The sequence below is a fragment of the Aspergillus uvarum genome (assembly GCF_003184745.1).
Source record: "Aspergillus uvarum CBS 121591 unplaced genomic scaffold BO82scaffold_83, whole genome shotgun sequence".
Lineage (NCBI taxonomy): Eukaryota > Fungi > Ascomycota > Eurotiomycetes > Eurotiales > Aspergillaceae > Aspergillus > Aspergillus uvarum.
This window is the reverse complement of record NW_020291380.1, coordinates 101,058-123,889: the sequence shown is the minus strand read 5'-3', so window position 1 is coordinate 123,889 and position 22,832 is coordinate 101,058. Positions and strand designations below refer to the sequence as shown.

General features: G+C 52.8%; 8 protein-coding genes and 3 non-coding genes across 11 annotated transcripts; 3 read left to right on the top strand and 8 right to left on the bottom strand.

Moving 5' to 3' along the window:
• Positions 1-213: 213 nt before the first annotated feature.
• On the bottom strand, positions 214-2,768 carry BO82DRAFT_359073 (tubulin alpha chain). The gene is made up of 6 exons (XM_025636474.1): positions 2,379-2,768; positions 2,238-2,278; positions 2,068-2,094; positions 1,888-1,963; positions 868-1,822; positions 214-806 (listed from the first exon to the last, which is right to left on the bottom strand). Exons 1-6 carry the CDS (start codon positions 2,401-2,403, stop codon positions 584-586), a joined length of 1,347 nt encoding a protein of 448 aa, XP_025486747.1. The 5' UTR covers positions 2,404-2,768; the 3' UTR covers positions 214-583.
• A 410-nt stretch (positions 2,769-3,178) lies between these two features.
• Positions 3,179-4,552, top strand: BO82DRAFT_204149 (uncharacterized protein). Its single transcript, XM_025630632.1, has 3 exons — positions 3,179-3,198; positions 3,268-3,643; positions 3,735-4,552. Exons 2-3 carry the CDS (start codon positions 3,350-3,352, stop codon positions 4,317-4,319), a joined length of 879 nt encoding a protein of 292 aa, XP_025486746.1. The 5' UTR covers positions 3,179-3,198; positions 3,268-3,349; the 3' UTR covers positions 4,320-4,552.
• A 233-nt stretch (positions 4,553-4,785) lies between these two features.
• erdS (aspartyl-tRNA synthetase, cytoplasmic) lies at positions 4,786-7,635 on the bottom strand (the record flags this gene model as incomplete). Its single annotated transcript, XM_025639607.1, has 1 exon — positions 4,786-7,635. One exon carries the CDS (start codon positions 7,633-7,635, stop codon positions 4,786-4,788), a length of 2,850 nt encoding a protein of 949 aa, XP_025486745.1.
• Positions 7,636-8,435: 800 nt separating this feature from the next.
• On the top strand, positions 8,436-10,080 carry BO82DRAFT_359071 (alpha/beta hydrolase). Its single transcript, XM_025636473.1, has one exon. The coding sequence runs from the start codon at positions 8,659-8,661 to the stop codon at positions 9,700-9,702; it is 1,044 nt and encodes a 347-aa protein (XP_025486744.1). The 5' UTR covers positions 8,436-8,658; the 3' UTR covers positions 9,703-10,080.
• Positions 10,081-12,153: 2,073 nt separating this feature from the next.
• BO82DRAFT_t309 lies at positions 12,154-12,260 on the bottom strand. The gene has a single exon. It is a non-coding gene; the product is annotated as a tRNA-Lys (tRNA).
• A 100-nt stretch (positions 12,261-12,360) lies between these two features.
• BO82DRAFT_t308 lies at positions 12,361-12,434 on the bottom strand. Its single transcript has one exon. It is a non-coding gene; the product is annotated as a tRNA-Lys (tRNA).
• A 796-nt stretch (positions 12,435-13,230) lies between these two features.
• On the bottom strand, positions 13,231-13,303 carry BO82DRAFT_t307. Its single transcript has one exon. It is a non-coding gene; the product is annotated as a tRNA-Lys (tRNA).
• Positions 13,304-13,401: 98 nt separating this feature from the next.
• Positions 13,402-16,275, bottom strand: BO82DRAFT_359070 (rDNA-binding RNA polymerase I transcriptional factor). The gene has a single exon (XM_025636472.1). The coding sequence runs from the start codon at positions 15,911-15,913 to the stop codon at positions 13,787-13,789; it is 2,127 nt and encodes a 708-aa protein (XP_025486743.1). The 5' UTR covers positions 15,914-16,275; the 3' UTR covers positions 13,402-13,786.
• A 481-nt stretch (positions 16,276-16,756) lies between these two features.
• BO82DRAFT_204030 (uncharacterized protein) lies at positions 16,757-17,905 on the bottom strand. The gene has a single exon (XM_025630630.1). The coding sequence runs from the start codon at positions 17,672-17,674 to the stop codon at positions 16,910-16,912; it is 765 nt and encodes a 254-aa protein (XP_025486742.1). The 5' UTR covers positions 17,675-17,905; the 3' UTR covers positions 16,757-16,909.
• Positions 17,906-18,694, top strand: BO82DRAFT_204034 (uncharacterized protein). Its single transcript, XM_025630631.1, has one exon. It carries the CDS (start codon positions 18,137-18,139, stop codon positions 18,530-18,532), a length of 396 nt encoding a protein of 131 aa, XP_025486741.1. The 5' UTR covers positions 17,906-18,136; the 3' UTR covers positions 18,533-18,694.
• Positions 18,695-20,620: 1,926 nt separating this feature from the next.
• On the bottom strand, positions 20,621-22,785 carry BO82DRAFT_359068 (rRNA-processing protein PWP1). The gene is made up of 2 exons (XM_025636471.1): positions 22,230-22,785; positions 20,621-22,137 (listed from the first exon to the last, which is right to left on the bottom strand). The coding sequence occupies exons 1-2, from the start codon at positions 22,484-22,486 to the stop codon at positions 20,790-20,792; spliced, it is 1,605 nt and encodes a 534-aa protein (XP_025486740.1). The 5' UTR covers positions 22,487-22,785; the 3' UTR covers positions 20,621-20,789.
• Positions 22,786-22,832: the final 47 nt, after the last annotated feature.

Below are 22,832 nucleotides of genomic sequence, written 5' to 3'. Positions count from 1 at the left end.
CAGTCGGCAGCCCTCTCCGACGTCAGTCCTTGCCTAGGTCGCTACTAACTTTCAACACCAGCCCTTCTACTGTCTCCCATTCTCCAAAGTATCCCAAAGTGTACGAACAAGCACTGACTACAATAACATTATGGCCTCGAAAAACCCCAGAGAATCATCCTACGAGTTGTAATGCCAGCACAGGTTCCGAACTACACCTTCAAGAACTTCATGCGGAGAATCATGAGAAAGAACCCCTTGTCAACTGCAGTTCACAACCATGGACCTTTGTTTTAGAACGAGGCGAACGTTATATTACAATCTTGCTGGCTTGCACGGGAACGAGCGGGTAAATTTCATCGCTGCTTCAGGGATATTAAAAATATATCAGACAAAAGAAAACATAGTCTGTACTAAGCCAATCTCGTCTCTCCTATTGTATCTGTACGCACAGCCAGAGTCCCGCCGCTCGTCGGGTCTTCCCCGGGCCAAAGTCTGTCCCCAGCGGATCACCGCGGAAACAATCAGGGCCAGCCCTGGCATCCAAGCAGACTGCCCCGTCGGACCATCCTCGGGGCTCCGGCCGAGGAAAGTGTCGTCAGACTTAGTACTCAGCCTCAACCTCCTCCTCCAGAGAGTCGCTGGCAACCTCCTCGTAATCACGCTCGAGGGCAGCGAGGTCCTCACGGGCCTCGGAGAACTCACCCTCCTCCATACCCTCACCAACGTACCAGTGGACGAAGGCACGCTTGGAGTACATGAGGTCGAACTTGTGGTCGAGAGCGGACCAGGCCTCGGAGATGGCGGTGGTGTTGGACAGCATGCAGCTAAAGGGAAAGGAACAGTCAGCAACGTGCAATTCGGAGACAGGGGCAGGATTCAACTTACACAGCGCGCTTGAGGGGAGCGAGGTCGCCGTTGGGGACCTGCTGGGGAGGCTGGTAGCAGATACCAATCTTGAAACCAGTAGGGCACCAGTCGACGAACTGGATGGTGCGCTTGGTCTTGAGAGTAGCAACAGCGGCGTGGGTCTCCTTGGGCACAACATCACCACGGTAGAGCAAGCAGGTGGCCATGTACTTGCCGTTGCGGGGGTCACACTTGACCATCTGGTTGTTGGGCTCGAAGCAAGACATGGTGATCTCGTTGACCGAGTTGGACTCGTGGGAAGCCTTGTCAACAGAGATGACAGGGGCGTAGGCGACGAGAGGGAAGTGGATACGAGGGTAGGGGACCAGGTTGGTCTGGAACTCGTTCAGGTCGACGTTGAGGGAACCATCAAAACGCAGGGAGGCGGTGATGGAGGAGACAACCTGGGCGATCAGGCGGTTGAGGTTCTCGTAGCTGGGGCGCTCAATGCCGAGGTTACGGCGGCAGATATCGTAGATAGCCTCGTTGTCGACCATGAAGCTGCAGTCGGAGTGCTCGAGGGTGGTGTGGGTGGTAAGGATGGAGTTGTAGGGCTCAACAACCGAGGTGGCGTTCTGGGGAGCAGGGTACACGCAGAACTCGAGCTTGGACTTCTTGCCGTAGTCAACGGACAGGCGCTCCATGAGGAGAGCACCGAAACCGGAACCGGTACCACCACCGAAGGAGTGGAAGACCAGGAAACCCTGGAGACCGGCACAGTTGTCGGCCACGCGGCGGACCTTGTCGAGGACCTGGTCGATCATCTCCTTACCGACGGTGTAGTGACCACGGGCGTAGTTGTTGGAAGCATCCTCCTTGCCGGTGATCATGTTCTCGGGGTGGAAGAGACTGCGGTAGGTACCAGTGCGGACCTCGTCGACGACATTGGGCTCGAGATCGGCGTAGATGGTGCGAGGCACATACTTGCCCTGACCTGATAGCCCCAACCTGTTAGTGCACACGAGGGGCAAGATATCAGGGTTAGATCAGAAAGCGTACCAGTCTCGGAGAAGAAAGTGCTGAAGCCGTGGTCGGGCTCAGCCTGCTTGCGCTCCTCGGTCAGGTAACCATCGGCCTAGTGGCAAAAACAGCAGCTTGTCAGTGAAGTTCATCTCGAGAGGTGATGGGATCACGCGAAATCTGATCGTTTTCGACGTGTCTTTGATCATCTTCACGTACCTGGATACCGTGCTCAAGGCAGTACAACTAAATGGTCAATACAGTCAGTCCAGCTGTCCTTTTGCCTTTTGGGCTTCTGAACACCCAATGTGTCTTTGTTGAGGAGTTTCCATCAGGGTCGACGAGGGAAGAGAAGAAGAGGGGTCAATCTCTTCGTGTGTATAGCATACCTCCCAGCAGGAGTTGGCGATCTGGCAACCAGCCTGACCGACTGTGAGGGGAGAACCAAAACATTAGTCAAACACGCCAGGCAGATCCCCCAAACGAGATGAAGGGCGGGGGAGCGGGTGAAATGGCAAGAGGGCACATACCGTTCAAACTAATAACTTCTCTCATTTTGTCGAGTTGAATTGAAGGGTTTCAGATGGCGGGAGGAGGGATAAGAAAGGTGGGTGTGGAATGTGGACAGAGGGAAAAATTAAAATACCCAAGGACGACGATCTGTACGGATGTTTCAGGGGTTCGAGAGTCAGCACCTAAAAGGGCCACACCACCAGAGGCAAGAGGGTGGAAAATACAAGTTTGTGGGGGGGGGAATTTAGGAAAGGAGGAGAGGGAAAGGGGAGAAGGAGTTTAAGGGATGAGGGGGGGGAAGGGGAGGAACGAACTAGCTAACCCTGGGGAAAGAGGACTCACTATCACGAATGCTGAATTATGGTCGAAGAGGATTGATTGCCCAAAGAGACAGCCAGGTTGATCGGTCGACTCGATTTGTTGTGGTCTTTGAATGCGCTGTCAACCCAACACAGTCGGCGTGGTTCTTCCGTCCGTTGGGTCGCGTACTTGCCATTGGGAGCTGTTGATTGGCCGCTGTCCTCCCGTGACCACTTAGCGGTCAGTTGGCTGAGTCAGCGCCCAATTCTTATCACGTGATGATGTGACGGCATTGCCAGTGGTCGATCCCAGCATCATCGAACTGGAGGGTTCGCGATGACGAGGATCGCCAATGGGCTTCTTGAAGTCCATTAGCGAAGAGCACATCTTTTCGCCTTTCGCCCAGAAATACATGGGCTCTACATTAATATCTTAATATCCCACATTCTGCATGTCCCACAATCGCTCGATCAACACACATCAAGCCTATCCATCAATTAAAGCTACCGCGCAGCTCCAGAAGCAGTAGCTCTGTTTGTATGCATGCACCTCCACTGGGCTTTTTCTGCCCTCTACCAGAAACTGACCTACTATAGACTAATCCAGTCTCATCACCCTTCTCAGCTCCATAATGCTGCACATATAAAGAAAGGAAAATCAAAGAAATCACCATAACGCCAACACCACAATGCACCACCCCCTCATCCTTCTCCTCACCACCCTCCTCCTCTACACCGGCCTCACGACCGCCAACGTCGAAAAAACCATCTTTCTCGGCCCCTCCCCCTCCCTAATTCCCACTCTCACGCCTCCCATCGACGACCTAGGCCTCCCACGCCTGTCCCCCTCGTATTTCCACCACCGCACAAAACTCAATGCCTCCTTCCCCGGCCCCGACTCCGCCGGCACCGACTCATGGTTCTTCCTCGAGCATCTGATCCCCGGGAAACGCTATGAAGTACGCATATGCTGGCTGGCCACTGTACGTCTATTTCCACCTCCAAACCAAAAGCAAACATCCCACAAACAACGCGACTAACTCCTTCTTCCCTTCCCCCCCCCCATAAAAACAGCAACCAACCTCCTTCCACCTAACAACCTACACCCTCCCGCACGCCCTCGAAACCCCAGACCTCCTAGGCGCGATAACCACCTACTCCACCGCCCGGCTCGCCCACCAGCAACACCTGGACGACAATGACCTCGCCCTCCTCTCCGATCTCGACAAGCAGGTCCGCTACAGCCAAAAGAAGAAAAAGTCTACCAACCCCAAGGGGGGGAGGCACGGTGGTATCTTCAAACATTCGCGATTCACGGCCGGCAGTCCCGTCGAGGATACGGCCCCGGTCTCGGATTCGGTGCTGTTCCTGCGGGTCCGCGCCGCGGCGGACTACTACTCCACCGATCCAGAGCTCATGCAGAGCGTGGCCCCCGTCGTGGTGGATGTGATCCTGGATCCGTATCTGGGCAATGTATTCCCGCGAAGCTTGGTGCCGACCGCCGGGTGGGTGGTGGTGGTGGCTGGGGTAGCGGTCTTCGTGGGCCGTTGGGTGGTTGCGGAGCTGGGGCGAGTCGTGGACTCGATTGCTTTGGAGGAGCAGGAGCAGGAGCAGGAAGGAGAGATTGGTGGTGAGAGGGAGGCAAAGAAGATACAGTGATCTCTCACCTCCGATCTAATGCATAGCCCGATTTATCTTATGTGTAAATATATTGATTATGACTCGGTACGATATAGCGTCGACTCTGTGACTTGGAAAATGTATAACTTGATTGAATGAGTATTGGGAAAAGGCGTGGAATCACATTCATGGTCATGGGCAGCATATACACAGCAAGCACTAGGCAAACATAATAACATGAAGATCATTCAATCATAGTATGTGAGCGTCTATCATCACAACACAATTATGTGTCATCAACTAAATTGGAACGGAACATGGCATCGGGGAGGTAGGTCGAGCAATCAAGTACCAAAACAGGAGGGGGAATAGTGAAAAGGCAGCAGCAACAACAACCCATAACTGACAAACCATCTTCGAAGGCAGCAAAGCAAAGCAAAAGCATCCTCTAATCGGCACATTTGCTTGTACCTTGTAGTAAAGATAGCTTTTCTCTAGAAGAACTCTAATCTTCAAAGAAATGAAGCACGGCCCGCATACCCTTGGTGCCCATGCCATGCGGGGGATAGGCGATGTAGAGCGGATCGTCCTCGGCACCCAGCTTGGCTCGGAACTCGCTCTTGCGGACCAAGCCGAATTGCTTGGCGATCGTGTCGTAGGTGTGCTGCAACATCTTGATTTTGGGGCCCTTCAAGTTGTGTCCGGGCGTCAGCGTGGACATAGCGCCAGCACCGAAAGTCAGAGACTTGACACCGGCAGCAGCCGCCGTCTGGATCGCCTGGGTGACAATATACTCGATAACTCCATTGGGCGCGCCCGGAAAATCAAAGCTATACTTGATCTGCATGCCGTGCACAGGCGCCAGGGTGGCCAGTGCCACAAAGGCGCAGATAGTGCCCGACTTGTCGACAGCATAGAAATACCAGCGGTGCTCAGGATCACGCCATGGACGAATCTCCGACAGGTGCACCTGGGTGCCCTTGCGGTTGCTCAGCCAGTCCTGAATGCGCTGGTCGATCTTCTCGCGCACCTCATCCGACACCATTTCTCCGTTCTTGAGCGCCACCACCTTGACTTCTTCGTTCTCTGCACGCCGAATCTTGCGGGCAATCTCGCCATCCGTGGCAGCCATATTGCGCGAGGGATTAACACGCTCCTCGGCAATGCAGGACAGAGTGCGCCAGCCGAGACGCTCACCAAGCACGTCTTCAACCTCAGCTGAGCATAGCAGCCAGACAGGCTTGTACTTGGTCTCGCGCCGTAGCCACTGGAGAAATTGAATGATCACTTGACGGTATTGCCGGGTGTCACAGAGGGGATTTCCAGGAATGACCACATAGTTGCTCGTGCTTACGACATAGGCAATGGCGGCTCCGGTACTCATGTCACGCCAGATCTTGAAACGTTCGTCACCCCAGGAAGTGGAGGTAGCGTCACCGTAGTTGGCGATGAGGTGCTCGATGGGTTGCAGCTCGCTTTCGTTTTCCGCCACGTTGCCCTTCTTGTCGCGCACCCACGGAGGTTCAATGGTAGACGACTCGGGATGACGCAATTGCATCACAGGAGGCTTCGCGGGGAAGCTACGGGGATCACGATGGAAGAGGGAAGCCAAGCGGATGTTGCCCAGTTTCAGCAATAGCATCAGCAGGCGCTCAAGACCAACGCCAGCACCCGCATGAGGGGGAGCTCCCCAGCGGAAACCTTCCATATATTCCTCCATAGTGTCTGGTTGAATGCCCACGCGCTTCATGTTCTCCTCCAGCATGTGTGGGTCGTGGATACGCTGACCACCGGAGACGATTTCCTGGCCACGAATGAAGATATCGAAGGAGTTGGTGAACCGGCTGTCCTCAGGATCAGGCATGGTGTAGAAAGGACGAGCATTGACGGGGAATTTGTCGAGGATGTAGTAATCAGTGCCGTACTTCTCCTTCACGAGCTCGCCCAGGCGAATCTCATCGCGGGTGCTCAGATCCTCGTCCTCAGGCAATGGGTTACCGTCTTCATCCCGCCAGCCCGAGTCGTTCAGCATCTTGATGCCGTCAGAGAATCGGAGAATCGGGGTTTTCTCCAGCCAGACGACATCTTCGGACGGGAATTGGTGCTTGATGGTGTCAACTTCGCGCCGGAAGCGGCGGTAGACACCTTCCAAAATGTTCTTGATGACCGAGTCCAACACCTCGAGCATCTCATGGTAGTGCTCCTCAATAGCCATCTCAATGTCCAAGCCCGTGTATTCAGTCAGGTGGCGGTGAGTGTTCGAGTTCTCCGCACGGAAGACAGCACCGATCTCATAGACTCGACCAAAGTCGGCCGCGATGGCCATTTGCTTAGCCAATTGCGGACTCTGAGCCAGGAAAGCATCCCGACCGAAGTATTGAACATGAAAGACACTGGCGCCAGACTCCGTGGCGGAACCTTGCAACTTGGGGGTGTGGATCTCAATGAAGTTCTGTTCGTCGAGGGCGGTACGGAAGAGGTTTCCGATGGCGGACTGGATTCGGAAAATGGATTGAGAGGTGGGGGTACGCAAGTCAAGCAGACGGTTAACGAGACGGGTTCTATCGGGAATGCGGCTGTGTCGCCCCTCCACACGTTCTTCCTCGGCAGTCTGAATTTCAGCCTCGTAGACACTGAAGGGAACAGGCTCCTCGCGACGGACAACGAGATGCAGCTCCTTGATAGCAACTTCAACATCATGAATGGTGCAGCCCAAGACGGGGACCTGAGGGGCCTGAACAACGCCCCGAACCCGAACAATGCTGCCCAAGCGAAGATGTTCGGCCCAATGAACCATTGCTAGGGAAACCACGCCTGGTTCATCATGCAGGACGCCCTGGAAGGTGAACAATTGCTGGCGGAAGACCAAGAAGACCAACTTGGCGCTCATGCGACGGATGATGTGCAGACGGGCCGTGAAATAGACTTCCTGGCCAACCAGAGAGGCAGAAATGTCCGTGAAATTAGTACGTAGCTCATGAGTACGGGTTCGGGACTGCATGAGGGGTAGTTCGCCATATCGAGCCTTCATCTCGGCGGTCTCTTCGCGGGCGGCAGTAGCAATCTCCTCCTTATGACGCATGTCCGAATCCTCTGAATGACGTTCCTCACTGAGGCGCGAACTCTCCTTGCGCTGTTTCCGGGCCAGGCGCTTCTGTTGGTTTTTGCTCATTCCCCCCGTGGCAGAGGAGTCGTCCGATACATCATCGGAGGACGAAACATAGTCGCGATCGCGCAGGATGTTGCTGAAGATGGTGCGACGCGGGGAGAGGGACACGGAGGGGCTACTGTGACCATCCTCTCCGGTGGACGTTCTGGACGTTTTAATCTTGGAGAGAGCACGTTTGATCGACATTTTGAGGGATAGTTCTCCCAGATGGGAGAGGAGGAGGGGGTGGTATTAGTATTATGAGAATGGTGGTGAGAAGAGGAAGTAAGACGGACAGGAGGAGGAGGAGGAGGAGGGGAAAGTGAGAGAGGGAAAATAAGGTAATTGATAAGACTAGAGAATTAAGCAGAAGGAGGGGCTGGGCAACCGAGAGAGAGAGGAGGGGGAGGGGGAGGGCAGGATGCAGTGAGCGTTTTAATACGAGGGAAGAAATCGGGCCCAACCAGGGTCCAGATGCTTACTAGGTTTATTAATCCTCAAGTAAGTCAGTCAATTCGAGGAGAACCACGGGTGGATCAGGATTCAAGCAAACAAGCAAGAAAGCTACTATACAATACGTAGTGTAGCAGAAAAGAAAATAAGCTAAAGACAAGAAAAGAAAAAGGGAGCACAAGCCACGAAATGGAAGATCAATATTGACTCCGTTGCGTGGGAAAGGTTGCTGGGGATCGCAGAGACCGAGGCCGGAAGACCGGCAATGATGTCATGTGGGAATGATGAAAGAGTGTCGGAACGGCGATTTCTTTCCTTTTTCTCTCTTTTGGATCATTCTTTCAGCCCTAAGCAACGACAATTCCCCTTGTCAAAACCGGAAATCATTAGCAACTATGATGTGATCCAAGACTTGGGTTTCTTCCTCGTGGTCAATTGTCCCCTTTTGCTCTTTGGCCTTTTGGTTCCATCTTCATCGCATTATTACTTCACCTCTCGATGCTTGTCTGTCTATCTACTTCCGTATTCGTATACTTACTGCACCCCCCCCCCCCCGCTGCCATTCCTGCATTAGACGCCCCATGCTTGGCATCAACTGATCACCATTCCATCCTTCCCGTCTCACCACATCCTCCATTCTCTTTATCTCTTGCTTCGTCACTCTCTGCCTCTCAGCCAGTTTCTCGCTGGGGGTATACTGGATCCATCCTCTTCTCCATAACATAACCTTATTCTTCCCGTGCGTGCTTGAATTGTCACCTGCCCAATCAATTAATCATGGCTCACTCGTCCCGCTGGTGGTTGTATGTCCAGGCCATCTTCTGGCGGTTCCTTATGCGCATTGGCATGTTCATCCACGATGTCCTTCCCCCACGTCCCTCTCGCCCAACCTTTCGCCGTTCCTTTCCCTCCTCTGAATCCGACTCGCGTTCCGCGCGGATCCATCTTCATTTCTACTGCCCAAAGGACTATCAGGTCGCCAAAAAAGAAGGCCGCCGACTTCCGGTCGTCGTCAACTTCCACGGCGGCGGGTTCACCCTCGGCCACGCCACCGACGACAGCCGCTGGGCGCAATGCATCTTGTCGGAAGTCGGCGCCGTCGTTGTCAGCGTGGGCTATCGCCGCGCCCCCGAACATCCGTTTCCCGCGGCCGTGGACGACGGGGTGCGCGCACTGCAGTATCTCGCCGCCCACGCTACGGAGCTGAGTCTAGATGTCTCCCGAATCGCCCTCAGCGGCTTCTCGGCTGGCGGCAATTTAGCGGTGACCGTCCCGCTCCGTCTCCGGGGCCTGCTGAGCCAACAGAACTCCAACAACTCCACGCTGTCGCATGTGATCCACACCGACTCCTCCCAGCATCTCGTCCAATCCCCTTCCAATGAGCTCAACATCGTCGCCCTCTTCTGCTGGTACCCCATCCTCGACTTCGAGGAGTCCCGCGACCACCGCCGCGCCATGAGCCTCATGCCCAGCAAGACCCTCCCGGCCTTCTTCACCGACCTCTTCGATGAATCCTACCTCCCCGACCACGCCGACCGCCGCTCGCCCTACGCCTCGCCCGTGCGCGCCTCGGACGAGACCCTCGGCGACGCGTTGCCGCACGACATCTTCCTCTACATCTGCGAATGGGACATGCTGCTTAAGGAGGGTCAGGAGTTCGTGCGCCGCTTGCAGAAGATCCAGAAGCACGTGCGCGCCATGATGATCGAGAAGGTTCAGCACGGGTGGGACAAGTCACCCAATCCGTTCCGGGATCAGGTCAGTGTGGATATCCTCTATCAGGAGGCTTGTGCCGCTATGAAGCGTATTTTTGAATCGTAAAGAACGGACGAAGAGTAGAGCAACCCAAAAGAAGATGGGCTGTATCCGTATACTTGCACGCATCCACATACACAACAACCGAGTGCAAGACCTATTATTGTTTTCTTTCTAGCGATGAGCGGGATTATCTATTCTTAAAGCGGGTTATTTGGGTGGGGGAACATCTGAGTCTTGCGATGGTTGGCACCGGCGTCACAACTGGATGGATATCTTTATGTGTACATATGTATGCGCGCTGCTTTGCGCAGTTTGATGTTGCTCGGTGGTGTGCAGGCATCATCTACAGTCTTGCATACAAGTGATTTCTTTACGGGAGGAATTAGAACGGGCGGAAAATAGTCCCGTATCTTGTATTTATAAACTCTAATTTGCCCGCAGGCTGATCACCATGAATGCTCATGCCGGTCTACCTCCCCTATAATGTCTTAGTACCCAGAAGACTTCAGACAGTCGACGTCTACATGACTAGCCGCGAATTACTCCCCCCAAGCCATTCTTTCCCCCAGGTTCCACGCTCTCGTCTTCACCTCCTTCCACCTCATCCATGGTGGTGGACGTCGAGGCAGAGGACAAATATATCAACGGCCCAGTCCACAGTCAGAAAGATTGATCCAGGGACATCAGCGTCAGGTGACGAGCCAGCTTTGTTTTCAAAAACAACCGGGCAGCTCAAGTGCACACTACCTACTACACTTCTATCTCTTTCCCACTCTACCTTTCTACCTTCCTCCCCTTCTTCTCTCTTCCTTCTCCTGCCGGGCTCAAGTGTCTATGCCTTTGGTTTCTATTACTCCAATCGCCTTCTTTTCACCTGTCTATTTTCCCTGGTATCTAACATCCCTCAAAACGAAGAGCGAAACAGCAACTACATCTAGTTTGGGGGGTGTGGTGCAATGGCAAAAGCCATGAGTCACCAGATTTCTCGTCACGGCATTACGGTTCTCTGTTCCAGCATCTCCACCCCAAGAAGCTTTCATTTTAAAACCCTGACTTGGTGCTATCGCATGCGCAGACATTGGCCAAGACCCGAGAACTCTGGTTGACTGGACTATTTAACTCGTGGAGAGACAACACTCAGGGGCAGTGCTTTGAGAGACAGTGAAACACCTCAACCAGTCTCGATTTACAAAGCGGAGGTTAAGGGGGAGCCCCTTTTTTTGAAAAGTCACGGTCTGGCTTGCGGTCTGCTTGTTCTTTGACATTCAGAGTCACACCTCACACGTCATTGCAACACTCGATAAATCGAGCCAAATGTCCGCTATCTGACCTCTATCATCAATCTCCATCTCGAACTCAACCCCGAATATATACTACGTGAAAGCATGGCTGTATACCACCTACCACTCAGTCTAGAACCGTGGCCGTTGAAAGAGATGAAACAGAACATACCGGGGAGACAGGGACAATCAAACGCACAACGCATGCTTAACCATCCTATTCAACCTACGGTCTATAAGGCTTCGGTGGAAGAAGCTGTGCAGGGCCAGCTCGGAATTTCAGTCTGACACGGTTGGCTACTACCGCGGCCTCCATCAGCTTGCCCGCGTGAGAAACGGATTTGTAGACACTATAGGGCCTATGGTCGACAGTACAACTGCGAGGTATCTAACGCGGATATCGAACCAAGTTGTTCTGCTTCGAGAGTTGGGCTTGGGGTAAATATCCTTGCTTTCGTGGACAAGACAGACCTCTTCAGGGCCGTGACTCTCGTGACTACACCCACGAAGCATGGCTCTTGACTATGCGGAGCACCCAGAGGCCATTTATAATCGCCCCCATGGCCATCCCATACCTCTACGGGATCCATCAATCTACCTCGCATCATCATCGCTACTTGACGGCCATGCAACGCTCACTACGGCGCACCGGCGGGTCACCCATTGATCATCATGTAAAGTTGAAAGGGCCATCGTCGATGGTCAGGGGAATGTATATCTCTATGGTGTATGAAGCTCGTTGCAACTTTCCTGGGCTATCATCCATCATATCTGCGCAGCCATTTTTCTACTTATTACCTTGTGCTTCAATTTTGGGGTTGTTGAACACATACAAGACGTACATAGGCTATCGTCATGACATTGCGTGCCTGGCAAAGTCCATGCTCAGGGAAGAGCTGTGATTGATTGATACTTAGTTTACGTCGAAGGGAAAAATCGACTCCATGGCGAGTGACACTTTCCAACCCCTGGATTTTGCCGAGTCGAAACCACGGCGCGGAAGTAAAGAGTGAAGAATATATCCGCGACAGGGCTAGGGTACATACTAGAATAGTCATGTGAATCAAGCCCATGGACATCCAACAAACACCACAGCCCATTGCGATCGATGGCAGTAGACGCAGTAAATAAAAATTCCGCACATCACCACACCAATTTATTCCTGAAGACATTAGACAAAGCCCAAGAACCCAATCCAAAGAAGACCACGAAAAAAAAGAAAAAAGGATAACCCCGCCCGATACGAGGCTCGAACTCGTAACCTTGAGATCACTATTATGACTCCCGAAAACGGGAGATGCCATAAAAGTCTCACGCGCTGACCAATTGTGCCAACCGGGCCTGGTTGGAGAAATCGCCGCCCAATAGACCTTATATGGTGAACTTAGACCAGTAGTGGCAAAAGGACACACAGGCACACCAAGGCCAAAAAGGAAACTTGCGCCCCGTGTGAGGCTCGAACTCACAACCTTGAGATTAAAAGTCTCACGCGCTGACCAATTGTGCCAACGGGGCGTTGGTTGACATACTGATCATATAGTGAGTAATATATCCTACCATCATGTCTTTGAACTGCGCACCCATGCACTGACTGGTGGGCGCGTTGGGGCATAGAATACCCTTTCGCCGGACCTCTTACACACACACACACACTCTCTCTCTCTTTCTTCATTCTTTTCTTTTTGTTGCCTATCTCGTATCTCAAAAGTTCAAGATGTGTATCACCATGGGGAAATTTACTGAAGCTGAATAATGCTTATGGTATGAATAGGACAGACATGTTGCAAACACAAGCTGGACTGCAGTCCGGCCAGGCTCTCACCCAGGCATTATTGAGTGACCCATTCCGGCCCAGCTAAAAGAAAAAAAAAACCCCATGGACCTTCGCTACATTGAATCTGGGGTGGAGATAGTGTAGAAGGAGCCGCAAGAAATGGCGTGGAACTACTTGTCATTGGGTCTCGACTATGGCATAAGAAAACCGACTAGATAGGCTGTCAGAGGATGGCAATTTTGTTGAATGACCCCCTCCCCCCTTCTCTTCCCCCACACACAAACAGAGCAGTACAAGCACAATCATTCAAGCTAACCTTTCTGTTCCGTTCCTCTTTCTCTCTCTTTTTCTTTTTCTTTCCCCACCTCCCACCCACTCAGACGACTCTCTTCCCTCGGTAGAGCATGCTTGTTCTTCCTCATTGTCATACCAAGATCTCTCGCCGTGAGATGTCTTTCGCGAATCCTTACTTACTTACATTACAACATACCCCGTAGTGCAAGCAAGCAAGAAAATCTTGGCAAAGAAGAAAAAAATCGCCCGATGCGAGGGTCGAACTCGCAACCTTCCGATTAAAAGTCGGACGCTCTAGCCATTGAGCTAACCGGGCAATTTGTAATCAGTTTTTACAAAAAGGGCTATACAACCTAGGATGAGGTGTACAGTAGCGCTATCCTGCAAGCGGTTCGATATCCATTGTTTATACAGTGGCAATATAAGATTCGAAGAACAATTGGGGAAGACATCTGGTTGGTTGAGAAAATGATCATCTGATTGGCCATCTAGATGAACAAGGTTATACCAAAATCATTCTCACATGACATATTCGGCCTCATCACCCCCCAAAACAGGACAGAAGAAAATCGGCAAAGCACATAGCCGACATGGTCATGTAACCCCATGCATCAAATGAAATCAGTTCGAGACAGCAGCTGGCTAGAACGGAAGAGTGAAACAAAAGAAAACCAAAATGGGAACGAAAAGATCTAAGAGAGAAAAAAGGGTATTGGGCTCGCCAAGCACAAGAAACACGGAATCAGCGCTTTTGCCTTTCTTTTGGTCCTTCACCAGAAAACACTTTTTGGTTCATCCATTACATATCGTCATCAGTCTCGGTCCCAACGCTCAAGTCGTCGTCGGACACATCCTCTTCGTCATCTGCCTCACTGTCGTCCTCGTCGTCCTCTTCATTATCCAACCCCGGGATGCCCCGCCACTCGACATAGTCACCCTCCAACCAACGGCGACTGCGAGGGAGCTGGTATGGATCGAAGGGGAAGTAAGAGTCCGCTTGATAACCGACGTCATCTCCCGCGCGGATCTCTCGCTCCACCTGGTGAAAGCGCGGGTCCGCCAATGCAGACAAACTGCGATAGGTCGAAATCCGAACGCGCTTGTTTGTCTCCAGAATGCTGTACACATACATCAGGTTGAAGTGTTGAGACATCCGGGCGAACTGTGTCACGATAGCGGGCGAGCACACTTTGAGCGGGTTGAGCTTTGAGTAGATAGTTTGACGAAGCACCTCCTTCACCGAGGGCGGGAAGAGGATGTCTTCAGGTTCCAGTTCTTCTACTTGCTCTGGCGTGTCACCTTCGATTGCCGCCGTGGTCAGGTCCCGCCAGCGGAAACAGAAAATATAGAGCAATGCCTGGGATATCGAGTAGAAGAGACCATATCGACGGGGGTCGGGTCCCCGGCACGTGTCCTCAAATTCGTTACGGAAGCTGGTCAATTCCGCACCTAGCAGGTCGAACACATCTCGCGCCATCTCGCCAGAGATATGGGCGCCACGTGCGACAAGACTAGCCAGGTAGGCGACAGCCGATTGCCGCAAGATGGCCGGCTGTCTCCGGTTGGTCATAGTGTGAATACAGGTGGAAGCGAAGCGTTCCGCGAGTTCGGGAGATGTTTGGGAGTAGTGAAAAAGGAGGAACTGAGTGTGGCGGGAGCGATGGTTGGGAAGAATAATGGTTTGAAAGTGGCTCAACAAGAGCTCGAGGGCGTTCTCCTTATCCTGAAAGGAGCCGGATGCGAACGCCGGCGCATAGTATTCGAATAACAAATCGATCATGCCGTCCAGCTTCAGGATGTTGTCGCGAACGGTTTTGATACGCTGAGAGTCGTCGTCTACAGACTCATCGCTCAGGACGGAAGCGTCGTCATCGTCATCGTCCTCCTCGTCGTCGGCCATGATAGCCTCTGGCGAGACGCCGCGCAAAACGTCTTCGCCTACTTCGTCTTCGATTTCTTCCAGATCCACCTGGATCTGAACGTCAATCTTGACGACCTTCTCTGTGATCAGAGCTAGAATATCTGCTTGCAGCTCCGGTGTATAGCTGCTGATCTTGAGCAGGTTGCTCGTGTAGGCAATATTGGCCTTGGCAGAATCCGTATCGAAAGGGAAATGCATGGACAAGATTGGGGATAGCGATCCACTGCCAGACGGGATCAACTGCATGACATAGCGCAGGGCCATATGGACCCGCATGTAGATCTCCGAGGCCGGCACGGGGACGTAGCCCGGCACCTTGCCAGTGTCCTTGGGAAGCTCGCCCATGTAATTAACCAGCATCTTGAGCACTGGTCCCAGATAAATGCCCTGGGCGGCAGAAAGATTACCAAGGAAGCGTATATACAGCTTGATATAGGACTCGTCGCGACCGAGCCACACACTATTCAGCACAGCCTGGACTAGTCCGTTGCAACTGCGATCTAGCGCGGCAACGTTTGACGAAAGACCCATCAGATGATATCTCAAGGATGTGGGTGTAGGTACATCAGATAGAAGGTGGTCCTCGTCCGGGCGCCGAGGGTCCACCGAGAAGAGCTCCTTGATCCGGTCATACGCCTCACTGTCGGTGCCAGAGACATGCCGTTGGATGGCCCGACGCACCTCCTCTCGTACGACCGAGGCACTCTTTTCTGGTTTCGACTCCCGCTCGGGCGCTCTCTCATAGTATGGAAGTTCGCGCATTTCCACCTCTGGTTCAAACTTGACCCTAGCTCGCTTGCGAGGACTGGGGTTGAATTCGGTCTCGGAGTTCAGCGATGAAGACGGTGACAGAGAGAGATCGTCGTCCTCCATCCTGCGCTTTATGCCGATCACTGAGTTTTCTCGTTTGGGTGTTTTCAAAATGGGCACGGGGGACGCTTTGGCTAGCATCTTAGAAGGGTTTGTCAACGGCCTGCGCGAGGCGGTGGCAATGGATCCGACCATGACCGAACTGATATTTCTATGGAAGGATGGATGCAAGGGAATTGTAACAGCAACCGGATTCCATTCAGGACGAATGAAAGAGGGGCCTGCTCAGCGTGGGGGAGATGACAGAGGAGAGCTGTCGACAGGTCAGATGGTGGATGATAACGCGATGCGCACGACACGGCTGAGGCAAGTCGTTCAGTGAACCTCGGATGTTGCTACAGGGGATGGACACAGTAAATGATCAAGGAAATAAGCACCTTGGTCCATCCATTGAAAGACACACACACACGCCAGGGAAAGGGGAGAACGTGGAAGGCGGGCACAGGTAGACTTCAACAGAGAGGAGAACGGCTGGAAGAGGAGAGGGAAGATTAGGAACTTGAACGCAAGGCGGAGAAGACGTAGAAGACACAGCATGAATTTTTTTGGGTGTGGGGCGGATGTGGAGCCTGAGGCCGGAACCCCGTGACTAGCGCGTGACCCTCGCGCCTGAGGCTTTGCCTACTTGGGGCATATGTATGTTTCCGGTTGGAATCTGTCTCTTCGCTCCACTTTCTGCCTCAATCTGATCGACCTCTCGACGCTTTCTGCACATACTCTGAGAATCTATCGCATTGGGAATGGCAAATCTTCACTAGCTGGAAGCAAACTACTATTGCCGAAAATAAGCAGAGACAGAGATAGAAACCATGGTCGCATTCGGTAGCACAAATTGACATCTCTATCAAACAGATATGCAATGTTATCACATGGCAGCCACAATACACACACAGTCCAAGGAGAAACAAACATGGGACACAGACAATCACAATCCTCCCGTGGTATATAGCGGATGAAGGTTCAAAAGGGCAATTAAATGACAAGACATTAAAAGAGTGAATATGAGTGGGTCATGACACAGGTTAGCACCTGATTAAAAGAAAGGGATAATCCAGTACCCAGAAGAAAATGCCATCTCACTGGACAGTGGCCATCAGAAAACGTGAAGGAATGGAAAGGAGCGCCAACTGCTTAAAACCAGGTGCCAGAGGCAATTGGTCCAAGCCGATCATCGAACACGCTCCCATAGAGGTCTTCAATCTCCACCAGATACTCATCAACAGTGAACTTCCTCAGCCCTTTGTCTCGCAAGATCAGTTCTTCCTCATCGAGCACGCGCGTACCACCGAACTCCTCGACGACCTCGTTCACCTGCTCAAGTTCTTTGCTGAAAGGGTGAGGCTCCATGTGATAAGCCTCAGAACCTTGACGAGCAGCAGAGGTGCTGCGTGTCGAGTTCAAAGGAGGAGGCGACAGTCGAGATACAGATCGTTTGCGGGCTAGCTCTTGATGCGAGCGCTTCGTGTGAGACAGGGCGCGTTTGGGTACCAAAGGTGCCTCCGCTGAAGACGCGGTGGATGTTGACGAACGAGGAGTGGTGTGGCTGCTGACAGTCGCTGAGCGCTTGGGAAAGTAAGTGGGTAGAGGAGCGGGATCGGCATCAACGGGGGACTCGCCCGGGGTTGTGACAGGCGATCCAAAGCTTCGCTGTGTAAATGAGACATCTGAATCATCGGGCCACTGAATCGAGGATGTTGAAGATGAGGACGCAGAATGAAGGTCCGGAGCATTGTAGGCCAGCATGTTCGTGGTCGACAATAACTCGACGGGCGCAGAGATCTTGCCTCGATTAATAGTGCCTGCACTGAACTTGGAATGTCCCTCACGGTAAGGCATCGGCGCGGAAACCTCAGGGCGCTTGCTGCGCTTCGTGAATGCCCTGGTGAGAGTCGACATGGTGGTGGTGCTCGGGATCTATACGAACAACAGATGGATGATCAAGCGGTGCTGATAAGGGCCGATCTATCCAAGTGGATCAGTCGGCCTATTTGTTTGTGCGTCGTTCGCTTCTTTTGGTAAGAGGATATGGAATTCGCTGTGGGCGTCGTCTCCTATTTTTAGAGGCTTTTCTTCAGGTACTCAATTCGTTTGCAAAAGCGCCAGTCGCCTTGTGCGGAATAGACCGAGAATGGGTAGTGGATGATCGCGGGGTGGCGGAGACCAAGAAGGAATGGAAGATCGATTGCTGGAATGTCCGTTATCAGATACGACTGAAGCGCTCTTGAGATCCCGAAATAAGATCAAATCAATAGAGACGTTTCCTGTCGATAGGTTTGGTGTATTTCTTCCGGAGTAATTCGTGCACAGCAGAAAGGAAGAAAGCAGTTGGTCGGATGGCGAATAGGATATTCGGGAAGGATGAACTGCACGACTCAAGGGGGAGCCAGAGCCAACGAGTTTGCAGCAGCACCGCGATGTACAGAGAAGGTCCGGGCGGACAACCAGGACGCGCCACAGAAGAGAATAGAATTAAAAGGCCTTTCAAGGTATGAAGGCAAGGAAGGAAGGAAAGGAAAGGAAGGGGATCCAGGATTCTCCGATCGAGGATGTAAGAATCAGAGTACGAGAAAGGAACGGCAAATAACCCCCAAGGAGGAATGGAGGAGGGAAGAAAGAGGGGAAAGAGGAGAGAGGAAGAAGCAGACGAGGAGGCCCGGGGAGGAAGGAAAGAAAAGGGCAGACGACGGACGGGACCGAAGGAAGGAAGCAAAGGAAAAGAGGCAACACCAACAGAGTCGAGTCACCGTGGACTAATCAACCAGGAACGTTATTGGGGAGGGGGATGATCTCTCTTTGCTCTCTTTCTCTCTTTTTTTCCCGTCTTCTTTTTGCTCTACTCCATAAATCGTACCGTATTATCCTCCTCTCTGGTGTCTCCCTCAGCGCTTCTAATCTCCACTTTATCTCGCAGAACAAAAAAAAGTCTGGGCTGTTCGGGAGGTCAAATTGGTGGGTGATTCCGTGGATGATCAAGCCCTGCGCCAAACCTCCGGTCCAGTAAGGTTCAATTGCTTGCTTGCAATGTCCTTTGTTCACCTGTGGTACGGCTTAGAATTGGCGCTGGTTGAGACCCAGAATGGGGAAACAATGGACCTTCCAGAAAGACAAAGAATTCGCCTCTCCAGCCGTTCGTGCCTATCTTGGTGCAAAAAGTCGATCGCAAGTCTGGTTCGGTTGAACCGCCGGTTCGGCGCTGGGGTTAATATGCAATCGAACCAGCAGCACAGCATGGAGAAAGCCCAAGAATTGGGGATCTTGCGAGGGGACTGACTGCATCATTCTTGCCCAAATAGTACGTTGCGCTCAGTACAAAGCAAGTACTCCGTACTCACCTTCTTTTTTGTTCCGGTGCTCCGACGGGCAGGACAGGCAAGTCAGGCGCGGCTAGTCGTGCGCTGCGATTTGCTGCATAGATCGAATAGTCTCGACCTCCAGGAGCGTTCAAGATTCCACAGTACCAAATCGGCCACGGCAAAGGTGCTACGTCCGGTGGCCAATGATACATGAGGCGTCCAAGGTGGGGTACACTCGACTTATCCAGCATGACATAGAGACCATGTACTCCGTAGTCTAAGATGTAAGCTATGGGTTTATACGAGCCATGCTTATGCTTCCCGGCACGAATTCAAGCATCTAAGGGATAAAGACCCTGATGAACCCTAGATGCCACGATAAGACCGGCTAGAGCTTGAGCTAACCTCGAGGTCCCAAGGGTAGGGGGGATTTAGGGACAACCAGGATTTCATGGACAAAGAACGAATTGGTAAGTAGCATTGCACGGTAAAAGCTCCGTTGTCGTCTGAGACGATGGTGATTCGAAGAGATAGTCGGAATCATCTAAACCCAAGCGGGCGTGGTCAAACACGGGACTGCAGGCGACGATGAGGTGTGGCCAGCCCACTCGGGTTCTGGGCCAGGAAAGGCAAGGTGGCGGGCCTCCTGGAAACCGCCATGTGCCCTGAGCGGTGGGGATGAAACAAACTGCCGTCTCACCTGCTCGGACTCTGTGACGGATGCTCATATCCGCATGACGTTGCTTGTTTTTCCCCCTTCCGCATGCAGTTCCGGTCGTTGGTTCAGGTTCTGGCTACGGAGTAGGTACTTTAAGCCTTTTCAGCTACTCATGCTTGTTGTTCCACCGCCCATGTCGTCGGCCGGGGTCGTCGACCCCTGGCCGAATGAATGTTGTATATGTACCGTACCGCATGAGGAGGATCAGGATCTGTCCGCGCTTGCGGGCAGTGGGCAGTGGGCAGTGGGCACAAATCCAGCGAGAACCACCGGCAAGTTTGAGATTTTCAGCGTCCCCACTCCCGGGTCAACTTAATTACAATTAGATTGGCTCTCAGTTGACCTGTGCTTTTTTAGTGTGGATGTCTTTTTTCTCCCACCACGTCTTTAACGATGATACGTCCAGTGGCTCGGAGTTCCCTGCATCAGATTCCTTGTCTCGATAGAGCTGGGTTGTTGTTGCGATGGTCTGTCATTTGTTCAGGTGCGTCACCGGACGGAGGTGATCCATAAGGTTACCTTTTCATTTCATTCATCCATCCATTCCTTACATCACCGGTGATAGTATGCCGTAGTCCGTACTCTCCGTAACTTAGTACCGTACTACGTAGGACTTTGTCAAACTCTGCTGAATGGACTCCGAGGATAAGCCAGGCCAGACACACCATGTGATTGGTACTGTACTCAACCTGAGGCATCAGACAATGTCTGTTCTCGGTAAGCCAAACGGCCGATCGTTGCCAGGCCGGGCAATCCCCCGTCCGCGCTTAACTTATCTCGTACCGTACTCATATGTATCATCCATCCGTGACCATGGATTCCAGTTTCATCGTCTGAATGGGTATCGTGACGTTTTCATTGCTGGTCAATAAAGGACTATGAAAAAGAAGCAGACAACAAAAGAAGCACGACAAAAAGAGCTATCTGGATATCTTCGTAAATTTTGAAGGTTCGACCTGAAATTGTCTCGATCTTCGTCATCACGTGCTTTCGCTTTTGCTTAATCCTCGTCCATCGACTCCCAGCCATCGCCGCCCTGCCCACCGCCAACCTCCTGTCCAGCATCATCGTCCGACTCATCCTGATCGGGCTGCATGCCCACCATGCGCTCCTTGACCTCGCCTTCCAAAGACGGCATGCGCGACACGAATGCGCGACGCACTGCCCCGTTGGTGGAGGTATCCCAAATTTGGACCACGCCCTTGCTGCCGGCCACGGCCAGGCGGAAGCTCACGTCGGCATCCGGTGCAAAGCTTGTCGAGAAGACCTTGCCCACCTCCAGCTTGCGCGAGACGACCATGCTGGGCTTGTTGTCCTCCACATTCCAGAGCTTCACCTGCTTGTCCGTCGATCCCGTGACCAGGAAGCCGGGGATAGCTGGGTTGATGTCGAAGGCCGACACGGAGGAGTCGTGCGCCTGCAGCGACCACACGGGCTTGGACTCCTTGGGGCTGGCGGGGATGTTGCGCACGTCGTAGCGGTACACCATTCCGCCATCGGTCGTCACGTAGAAGTAGTTGGGGTCATGGGGGTCCCAACGCACGTTCTCGACATCCGTATCCACGCCCCAGCGAGCCTTGGAGTCGGGCGCGCGCATATCCGCGGCCACCACGGTCCGGTCGTAACTACCAGTCAACAGGATCGTAGATTCGGTGGGATGCCAGTTCAGCGAGCAGACCTTGTCGGTGTGGTGAGAGTAGGACTTGGCGCACTTGGTGGTCTGCAGGTCCCACAATTTGACCGTCCGGTCCGCCGAGCCGGAGGCCAGCAGGTTGCGGTGCTGCCGGTTGGCAGCCAATGCCAGCACGGCGTCAATGTGGTACTCGTCGTTGGCCTTGGGCTTCTTCTTCTTCGACTTCTTTCCTTCCGCATCGGCGCCACCCTGGCCGAGAATGGCGTTTGGATACATGCAGTCGACGATGTCGAGATCCCAGATCTCAATATCCGGCTCCATCGTTCCAACCGCGACGAAGTTTCCAGTGGTCCGGCCCTCAGCGGCCTTGCCCACAGGGATATCCAGCCACTCCACGGCGAGAGGAATGGCGGGCAGCATGATGTCGTGGTGTACATAGAGATTGTCGGCGGCGTCCTCGTAGACATAGACCTCGAGATGGGCGACCTCATCCTCCACCTTACCAGCCAGGATCAGGTTATCCTTGGGCATGATCTGCAACTCCTCTCTTTCCTCATCATCCTCCTCCGGCGGCATGACCAGGTACGGGTCCTCCTCGTTCGGTTGGTGGTACGCCAGCGACTTGACATTGCCGAACATGGTGAACTTCTCGCCATCCTCATCGACCTCGTCGCTGTCGTAGTGATCGAGATCGTACTCTTTCAGGTCGTCATCACTGCAATGGAAACCAAAACATTAGGCCTTATCTCTCAGGGCCGCAATTCTCTATACTACAAACGAACGACGGGAAGTCCAATCTCGACTTACTCGGTAGCATTTTTCTTCTCCGCATCAGCCGCGGGCTTCTCGTCGTCCTCCATAGCATCCTCACCGGCATCCTTCTGATCCTCCTCCATGGCCTCGTCCTCCTGCGCGGCCTTCAGGTCACCCTGCGCTTCTTCGAGCTGCATCTTCGCAAGCTTCGATATGCGGTCCATTTCCTCCTCGTTGATTTCATATTTCGTAGGGAACTGGGCTGCGACACCTTGTCGCACCCACGCAGCCGTGGTGATCATAGACGACATGTTGAAGGTGAGTCAGTCGTCACCTTCTTTTGCCGTTTGAACAAAAGTGGTCAAAAAGATGGCGATAGTGAAGGGAGAGAAAAAAAAAGAGACTCGGCGGAAATCGATAAGAAATTCTCCGCGCGTAACCCCAACACAGGGAAAAACTTGCAAAACCTCAAGTCTGGGCCCAAACCAACAAGACGAATCTGCAACTCTGCCTCCTCACAGCGCTCTATATAGTAAGCTGCACAAAAAGTAAATCACCTGGAAAAGATGACCCAGGGAAGAAAACAAATGCGATAAAAGCAACTTCCCCAGTCCCAAATTTTTTTTTCCTCTCTCGATTCCCCCGTCCGGCAGAATC

What these genes read in the sequence shown, in the direction of transcription:
- BO82DRAFT_204034 (XM_025630631.1), top strand. Translation starts at nt 18,137, where the DNA reads ATGAACTGCACGACTCAAGGGGGAGCCAGAGCCAACGAGTTTGCAGCA.
- BO82DRAFT_359070 (XM_025636472.1), bottom strand. Translation starts at nt 15,913, where the DNA reads ATGGTCGGATCCATTGCCACCGCCTCGCGCAGGCCGTTGACAAACCCT.
- BO82DRAFT_204030 (XM_025630630.1), bottom strand. Translation starts at nt 17,674, where the DNA reads ATGTCGACTCTCACCAGGGCATTCACGAAGCGCAGCAAGCGCCCTGAG.
- BO82DRAFT_359073 (XM_025636474.1), bottom strand. Translation starts at nt 2,403, where the DNA reads ATGAGAGAAGTTATTAGTTTGAACG. An exon ending in AGAAGTTATTAGTTTGAACG is followed by an intron (nt 2,279 to 2,378) that starts GTATGTGCCCTC and finishes CTCCCCTCACAG; the next exon opens with TCGGTCAGGCTGGTTGCCAG. An exon ending in TCGCCAACTCCTGCTGGGAG is followed by an intron (nt 2,095 to 2,237) that starts GTATGCTATACA and finishes TTGACCATTTAG; the next exon opens with TTGTACTGCCTTGAGCACGG.
- BO82DRAFT_204149 (XM_025630632.1), top strand. Translation starts at nt 3,350, where the DNA reads ATGCACCACCCCCTCATCCTTCTCCTCACCACCCTCCTCCTCTACACC. An exon ending in GCATATGCTGGCTGGCCACT is followed by an intron (nt 3,644 to 3,734) that starts GTACGTCTATTT and finishes CCATAAAAACAG; the next exon opens with CAACCAACCTCCTTCCACCT.
- BO82DRAFT_359071 (XM_025636473.1), top strand. Translation starts at nt 8,659, where the DNA reads ATGGCTCACTCGTCCCGCTGGTGGTTGTATGTCCAGGCCATCTTCTGG.
- BO82DRAFT_359068 (XM_025636471.1), bottom strand. Translation starts at nt 22,486, where the DNA reads ATGTCGTCTATGATCACCACGGCTGCGTGGGTGCGACAAGGTGTCGCA. An exon ending in GAGAAGAAAAATGCTACCGA is followed by an intron (nt 22,138 to 22,229) that starts GTAAGTCGAGAT and finishes TTTCCATTGCAG; the next exon opens with TGATGACGACCTGAAAGAGT.